This window comes from Fulmarus glacialis, unplaced genomic scaffold, assembly GCF_000690835.1.
Source record: "Fulmarus glacialis isolate BGI_N327 unplaced genomic scaffold, ASM69083v1 scaffold27116, whole genome shotgun sequence".
In the NCBI taxonomy this organism is placed as follows: Eukaryota; Metazoa; Chordata; class Aves; order Procellariiformes; family Procellariidae; genus Fulmarus; species Fulmarus glacialis.
Window position 1 is genome coordinate 1 of NW_009216661.1, and position 8,842 is coordinate 8,842.

The 8,842-nt window shown below is 36.0% G+C and overlaps 1 protein-coding gene across 1 annotated transcript in view; it reads left to right on the forward strand.

The window, feature by feature from the left end:
- Positions 1-212: 212 nt before the first annotated feature.
- The window catches only part of BIRC6 (baculoviral IAP repeat containing 6), a gene marked incomplete at both ends in the record, with an annotated part of 67,674 nt that continues 59,044 nt past the window's right edge, over positions 213-8,842 (forward strand). The window contains 5 exons of the mRNA XM_009579389.1: positions 213-310; positions 1,568-1,715; positions 6,070-6,203; positions 7,324-7,458; positions 8,009-8,196. Coding sequence (XP_009577684.1) covers positions 213-310; positions 1,568-1,715; positions 6,070-6,203; positions 7,324-7,458; positions 8,009-8,196 — 703 coding nt within the window. The remainder of the gene's footprint in view (positions 311-1,567; positions 1,716-6,069; positions 6,204-7,323; positions 7,459-8,008; positions 8,197-8,842) is intronic.

Sequence of the window (8,842 nt, forward strand, 5' to 3'; positions counted from 1 at the left end):
TTATATTTTATATATATTTGGGGGTTTTGCATGCAGTCTGAATTGTATATATGTGTTTGTTATTGTTTAACATTGAATTTATAAAGCAACAAGATCTGGAAGATCTTCTCTTGAGGAAAAACGTGTTAGGGATGACTGCAAAGAACATCAGTCTTTCAACTTCATCTTCTGGAGGAGATCCCATGTTAAACTGTCTGTGTGTTTCTTTGTAGCAATGGCAGGGGGGACCCAAGTCAGCAGGGGTTTGGATCAGTTCTTCTAAAAGCTTTACTTGACAATATGCCTCTTTTGCCTGCTGCTGCAACAGGTGGTATGTATACAGCGTTTGTTGACATAAAAATACACAGTACATTTGTTGTTTGGCATGTTTTGTTGGACTCTCTTGTGAAATAAGAATTAGGTAATTGTTCAGTTAGTACAAACTGCTTCTTGGAGTGGTCTAGTCAGGTGGTATCCAAGTATGAAGTATGTATTTGTAGATGATGGAATTTTAAGCAAATTAGCTTGCTTAAAACAGAGTGCTAAGGCACTGACATTTTTGGGAGAGCTTAAATAAGTTTTGCAAGAATTTTCAAAGATGTTCAGCAACCACAGGTTCTGTTGACATAAGTGAGAGTCAGGATTGTCTGTTATTTCTGAAAATTAGGAGATTTATTCCAGGGAGCCTGGCTACTGAAATGATGTCCAAGTAGCAATCCACTTCTGTTACTTCTGCACCAAAAGGAAATTTTTAAGTAGATTAAATTCCTTCCTCAAATACATTACAGAGTAATGGTACCTTGTTGAAGCCTTTTGAGTGCCAGATAGAATAGGAAGATGAGTTTAGCACTCGTATTTGGGGTGGCAAGACCCGCTTTGTGTTTTTCAGAGTATGGCATTGTTGAATTGCATCTAGCTTGGCATCAGCAAGGGGTCTTGATGGAAAATTAATTTGCAGTCCAAAATGCTTGTTGTGTTATCACCCAGGTAGAAACATTTAACAAGCTGCTGTTGAGGGTATGGAATGCACAGGGTGGGGAGGAGGAGGAAGCTGATGTTTGTGTTTCTGTGCAGAACCACTGCACTGTGCTCCCAGAACTGATCTGTAAGGAAACAGTGCCTCCAGCAAATATAGAATAAGGAGACAGCAGTCAAAAACAGAGGATAAGAGGAGAGGAGGAGTTGAATCTAGAGTAAAGCGTGGCTCTGAAGGGATTGGAACTCCTAGCCTAGCACCTTGATACACTAGCCTTAGTGTATCAAGAGTATTTTGGTTGTTGTGCTTAGTAGCAGCAGTGGGCAGAAGCAATGAAAGAAGTATGTATGAAGCTGTGTCTTGGGAACCTTTTTTTCTTCAATTATGAATTAGTTGATAAGAGAATTTGAAGTACTTGTGGAAACTAATGATTACAGAATGATTCTAAATTGAAGTCTCTCAAAAAAAAAGGGAGGGGGAGAATGCTTCCTAGTCTGTGTTCAGTGACCATTAGATACTTCGTTTCTCACTTCCATTGGTTATGCTTCAAAGTACGCTGAGTGGAAAATTCACATCATGTTTCACCAGAAATTTTTTTTTTTTTTAATGCAGGATCTGTATATTGGTATTTTGTATTGCTGAATTACGTAAAGGATGAAGATTTGGCAGGATGTAGTACAGCTTGTGCATCATTGCTAACTGCTGTGTCCCGACAGTTGCAGGATCGCCTAACGCCTATGGAAGCATTACTTCAAACAAGGTACTAAGAAATGTGGTTGTTGTAAAAAAAACCATACAAACTGTCTAATGCCATCCTTCGGTGTTCTGAAAAAGGTTGGCTGTTTAAAAAAAGATGCATTTTGCCATATTTGTTTGAGCAAGGATTGATTTGATACAGCTCTGGAAAATAGTTTTGACTTGTGCAAAATTAAAGGTGAATTTAATTGCTATCTTGCAACTTACAGTGCACTTTAAATCAGCAAATGTGTATGTAATGTTTGAAGTCTGTGCAATCCATAAGTTAGTATTTATGATTTTTAGTGTAAGGATTAACAAAGCACGTCCTATTTTGAGTATGGGAGGAAATCAAATATATTGAATAGTTTCAGTTGTGCATAATGCTACACAAAATTGTAGTCTCTCTGTAAGCTGACCATACATTTAATGTATTGTTACTAAAGGCCAGATTCTGAGTGTAGAGACCTGGAGTAATTTACTGGGAATGCAGGTTCTTATTATAAATTATATATCAATGTAATTTCAGACTGTGATGTTGCATCTTTTACATATTGAACTGATTCGCCATTTAACTTTGGATTTACGTGACACCTAAAGGAAATCTCTGGTGGTTCAGTTTTGTGGCAGTTTCCAAAGCCGTATTACGATGATGGGAACATGCTGCTGTTAGACAGCTCTTTCAGTTGTGATTTGTGAGCAAGTTTTCCTCCAAGTCAAGCAAGATCAAGGTAGAATAGGTTTGACAGAGATTAGTGCAGAATCTTCAGATCAAATTCAAAATTTAGTAAGCTAAGTTTGGAGGGGGGGGATATTTGTTTGTTTGTTTGTTTTTTAAAAATACTTGATAAAAACTTGTTCTCAGGTGTTATACTTGGATCCTTATCATGCTCCCTACTACATTCCTCTTCTCAGTTGTTATTTTATTTCACCATGTGTAATACTTGCAGTTTTTTAGAAGATTTGTTCCAGCAATAGAAATCGTGACTGTATAATGGAGGATTTTGAGAAATGCACAAAGTGCACTGGAAAAATAAAAGGTTTTATGTGTTCATGTTGAATTTTCTTTAGAAACCAAATGGACGAGAAAAACATGAAAATTTCACTTGACATGAGAATGGCACCTTTCTGTAGGAATTGACTCATTCCTTCATATAGATTGTTTCCAAATACCTCATTTAAAAAGCATATCTGAAATAGAAGGTTTCTTCCTTTCCAGTTGCCCACTTTCGAGTTCGGCACATGTGACATTTCAGATCACTTAGTGGTGAACACAGCTGTCTGCATCTCAGGGGAAGCTTTCTGAAGTGAGCCCCTGTTTTTGGCATCCTTCGAGCTTAGGTTTTCTGAATGTTTCTAGATGGTGTTTTACTGATTTTCTTTTTGGAACTAAATTTGCTTTCTCTTTTAACTCAGTATCCCCATAGTTAGGATAAGAATAGCAGCAGACACATCTGTCTGATCCCATATTTGATTATTATAGCTCTTCCTTTAACAAGAACTGACTATTTCTTGACTTAGTTTACTAATGTAGACAGAACTTACTGGCCTTTCCTTTATATGTCTACAGATCAAGAGAATACTGTCATTTCTCTCTTTTTTTTTTTTTTTTTTATGTAGAAGATAAGTTTTATTTTTTTTTTTTTTTTTTTTTTTAAGATAAATTAGTAGGCAGCCATTGCTTTACTCTTTTTCCCTTCTCTCTCCCTGAGTTGTTTTTATTGTATTTGTGTGCGTTTGTTTTGCAGAGTTTTGAGTATTGTTTTTTTTCTTCTTTGTCATTGTTTCCAAGTACAATAGCCTACCATTTGGTAATCAAATAAAAGCAGATGCCTACTTAAAGGATCTGCACGTTCATGTTGTCTTAAGGCAGCGTAGTACTCATTTTAGTATCATGTGCTTCAATAAAGCAAGTAAAACTTGCAAGGATAAGGCCAGATGGGTGTGTTACATGACTTGGAGTTCAGAGAATAACAAAAAAGGGATTTCAGACAGTATTTTAGACTGTCCTACAATAAAGCAGGTTGGTTTGTCTCTAGCAAATCTGACGAATTTCTCCAGCCTGTTCTTGAAAGCACCTGATTAAAGTAGTGGTGGAATTTAATTATTCTAATGATCATTCTTATCATTAAAACTTAAACTGTCTCCTTCTGCCCACATCTAATCTGAAATCTCTCCTGCTGCAACTAAAGCCTTTTAATGTTTGTGTCCTGTCCCCCTTGGTGATAAAGAGCAGATTATTTCATTCTTAACCAATTTTGGATGTCTAGAGGGTGTTTGTATCTTGATCATATTCTCCAGATCTGTAGTCATTCTTAAAGCATTTCCTTGAGCTGTTTTCTTTGGTCCTCATCTTTCTTGAATTGTGGTACACAAAATTGTAAACATTATTCCAGTTGAGATCTCTGAGTGAAGCAGAAGAGGTATTTCACATACTTATATTCATTACTGCATAGATGAATAGGGTGATGGATTTTTTATGTGACATTGTTGATTCATTCTTTGTTTTTTGTTGGTGCAACTTTTATATCCTTTTCTGAAAGTGTTGCTAATGCAGCTTAAAACTGTGAACCTGATCATAAGTAAAAGACACTATGCTTATTGAAATAAATCTGGGTTGAACAGAATATATTTAACTCTCTGCAATACATTCAGATTTTGATCCTGTTCTACAAAGCTCTTGTAACCCTTTTTTGGGTTTTATCACCTGCTTACTTAATAAATCAAACTCTTCACTTAAATCATGCAAGTAATCAGTGTTAAAGTTGAGCTGACCTAATTTATTGAGTTTGTAAATCTGAGGTCTAAAACAGGCTGTGAAGGTACCCTACTGAATTTTGCCTGAGCATTTTTGTGTGTTTTAGTAACCACTTTACAGTAGCATGTTGTCTTGCTTTGCTCATGAAAAAAGGTCATGCAGCGAACACATCAGTCTTGCTAGATGTGCAGTATGCACTGTTTCTGTGTAGTACATGCTTGTAGAGAGCAACCTAGATTTATCTAATGTGTTGTTCTTAGTATAAAGTTGTCATCTTAAATTTGCTACCTTATAGGTGCTTGTAAGTAACTTGGTTGGGGAATGTATATTAAATGGGTTGACCTGTAATTCTCGGATTTTCTTTCCTCTCTCTTTTTTTTTTTTTTGTTTTTTTGTTTGTTTGGTTGGTTTCTTGTTTTGTTTTGTTTGGTTGGTTTTTTAATATCAGTAGCAATTATTGCCCTTTTGTGTAACGTCATTTTCTGACTAGTTACAGTCTTAGTATTGTGTGGCAAAAAGCATTGAGCCCAGCCAACATGTGAGCATTTTAACATTCAGAGAAGTCTAGAACCTGTTCTACCTTGTTGCAGTGTTGTAGTATCCATGTTGACATTTATCCTTTTGTGACTACTTGATCAAAAAAAACCGTTTAAACACTCCAGTCTTCTCAGCATTACCTGTTCGGGGTTTTCCTTGCCTGCTAAAGAGCAAAGAAGCTGCTCGGAGGCAGAGGGAAAAGGGGTGAAGGAACTTCCTGTCGCTGCTGGTGTGTTCATGGAAATATTTCATGTTTGTTCTGGCTCTTGCCAGCCAAATCACGAAGTGTTATATGTTTCTCACTTTTGTACCTACACAGATGCATTCTTTCTTTCTACTCCTGCTTAATAATTTGGCCTGATTTCCATTTTTTGTCCTCTTGTCAGTTGCTTGTAATAGGTATTGGTACAAAAAAAACCAACACTGATATTGTTATTACTTTGGATTTTCCTTTTTCTTGGCTTATAAAACCCTAATTGATTTGGGACCACCCTGTTACCTGAGTTATTGTGTTATTTTTTCCCCTGCAGTACTGCCAAAGTAGGAGTAATGAGATTTTCTTCTGTTGAGATATTTAAAGTACTTGCAAGTGTTGATTGGTATCCCTACCAGCATTTCCTTCTTTCTTTTTTCTTCTTACTTCAGCTGGAAGAACAAGCTGAGGTGGAATTTCTTTTGCTGTTTTGGAAAACAGTACTGCGTTTTTACTGACTTCAGATGAATGTCTAATTTACCATGTGCCAGCGTGCGTATTGCTGTGGTTAGTTGTCTGAGGCTTATAGTTCTAGTTTCCATGTCTGAGTGTGATTATATGTCATATTTCCAAGACAGTATTACATCTTCAAAACTATTTAGTAACAGAGAGTTACGTATTTAGCATCATAAGCTGTTTGAAAAGGTCACCTAATAAATGATTTTAATGAAATATAAGAAAATGGTAATTTCCAAGATATGTTAATTGAATGAAAAGAATAGTTTGGCATATAATAAATCCTGATGATGAAATACTTGGCCTTTTTCTGTGAATAATTTTACATAAATTCTTATTGTTTGAATAGTGCTGTTTGTCTTATTCCATTTGCAGATATGGTTTGTATAGTTCGCCTTTTGATCCAGTTCTGTTTGATTTGGAAATAAGTGGCTCTTCTTGTAAAAATGTATACAACAGCAGCATTGGAGCACAGTCAGATGAAATTGATTTGTCCGATGTTCTATCAGGTATGTATGTTTAACAGTAATCTATTGTGGAAGAATTGGTAATTCTCTCTATTATACTGTTTTCCTTTAGTGAAGATGTGGTTTTATACTTTCCATCTGTTTTATAGCTGTACATAATGAAGTTCAAGATATTCTCTTGCTTCGTGAGATCTCTTACATTTCCTGTAGCCCTTAGGGAAGAAAAAAGTCTCTTTCTGGAATCTGTTCTTTTCTTATGCTATAGAAGATCTAAGAAAAGGCTAGAGATTAAACAGAAAGGCTACTATCGTTCCCTCGGTCAGAGTCATCTAGGAAACATCTGTCACTTCTATTGAGCAGCTTCCTTGAGATATGATATTATTCATTTAGACTAGCAACCGTTTCATAGGCAGAGAAACCTAAATGGATTTTTCTGAAGTTGGGAAGCTGCCATATGGCACTCTTATACTTAAATATTACAGATTTAATGAGATATTTTTTCTGTTTCAGAGACATTAAAATACCTTAAAAGCACATTTGTATCTGTCCTCTCAGGTTAGTTCATAAGTGAATCTTTAGGTCATGGAATGTCCTAAGAATGAGACAATTTTTACCTGTCAGGAAATTCTTTTCAGAGCAAGTATATTCATCAGTCATAGTGACTCCTTTCCTTTTCTTGTATGCTCTTGTCCATCTCCTTCCCATCCCTCCCTCCATACAATACTGTGAATTTGTTAGTATATTGAATAATAGTCTAGTTTTTATACTAACTTGGTGTATAATCTTAGTAGGTCTGTTATTTTCTTTCTCTTCCTTTCCAGTAACATCAATGTATTTTTGCAAGCTAATTTTCCCACAGTGCAGAAGGAACAAAGCATCCATATATAATTTATTTCTGGAATTAAGAAGGTTACACTATGCTTCTGCCGTCACATTTGATAGTTTGACTTAAGATACTCTGTTTAGATTTGACAGCATTATCCATTTTAAAATATACTTCTATTTACATTGTGGATGTGATAGTGTTAAGGTGTTTGTTCCACAGCATGAAGTAATAAAATATGTGGATTATATTTAGTTGTCCCTTTCGACTCTTCATGACTTGAAATGTTGCTATCAAGAAAACATTAGCTGATTGTGCAGGTATTTATTTCTCTTTCAGGAAATGGGAAAATAAGTAGCTGTGCAGCTGCTGAAGGTAGTTTTACTTCCCTTACTGGGCTTCTGGAAGTTGAACCTCTGCACTTTACCTGTGTTTCAACAAGTGATGGAACTAGAATAGAAAGGGACGATGCAAGTACGTTTACTGGTATATAAAATTTTTCATTTTTTCTACTTAGCATACTTCCACAATATGATATTTTTAGTTGGCCATAATGAGCACCGTTTGACAAACAGATTGCCTGTAGTTTTGTAAGTGTTGAAATGTGTTTGTTTTCTTTTAATAGTTACTATATGTGAAGTTAAACTTCTTAGAGCTTAACAAACTAACTAGATTCCAAATGTATTAATTTGAATCAATTTGTTTCTATTGGAGGGTATAACATACAAGCTTGCATCTTTACCTTGCAGCCTTATGTAGCGAAAGAAGTCCAGGGCATTAGGTGGCTCTTCTGTAATGAAAATGTTGCATGTATGATGAATGTGCATAGTCTATAAACCATATACTTTGTAATTCAAGATGATGTTACCTTGTAGGAAGAACTGGATAAAAGGAGATACTTCTCTTGGTTTTACATTGCTCTTAACAATTAGTAAGGAATTAAATTAAAGGTGTGTTTTATGATTTCTTTTCCATATACATGTTTTTGTTTTGTTTGGTTTTTTGTTTGTTTGTTTCATGCCAGTGAGTACCTTTGGGGTTACCCCAGCAGTTGGTGGCCTCTCTTCTGGAACGGTTGGGGAAGCCTCGACAGCACTGAGTTCAGCAGCCCAGGTAGCTTTGCAGTCTCTCTCTCATGCAATGGCCTCAGCCGAGCAACAGCTCCAGGTGCTGCAAGAGAAACAGCAGCAGCTTTTGAAGCTTCAGCAACAGGTTGGAGGCTATTTGGCTATTTTTTAATGCTGTCTCTAAACTTCAAAAGCTGAGAAAATAGTTGCAGAGCTAGTCGCCCTTTTTTTTTTTTTTTTTCTCCATAGTGTATGTGAGGAAGGAACAGCTCTGCACTGAGGATCACTCTTACTGAGCAAAATGCTGAGAGTGTCTTCCATGCTGCTTTGGTCTTTCAGACTTGTTTTTTGTGTATTTTGAGGGTGGGTTGGGAGTTCGTAATCAAAACTAAGTCTCAATACATAAGTTTATCAGTCTGAAATTGAAAAAGCCCACTGAAATGAAAAGCGCAATTGCCGACACAGGGAAGTACCAGTCATAAAGCCATTGTCAGTATGAAGCTTGGCTGTGTTGACTCTATTTTGCTGTTCAGTTGTAGGTTTTTTGTTATTTTTTGATTACTCCTATTAATTACTTAATTACTCATGTTCCTCAGCAAGTGAAGTCAAATTGAATAGAGTTTCATTTTTCAGCTTATAGTTGGACATCTAACATGCCTTCAACCTATGTTGAAGATAGCTTGGATTTATTAAACCTAGTTTTATAATGAAAGTTGAACTTGTAGTTCAGTACTACTACTGTGTTCACAAGCAGTATTATCTGCTACCTACACTGCTTTCATTTTCCCTAC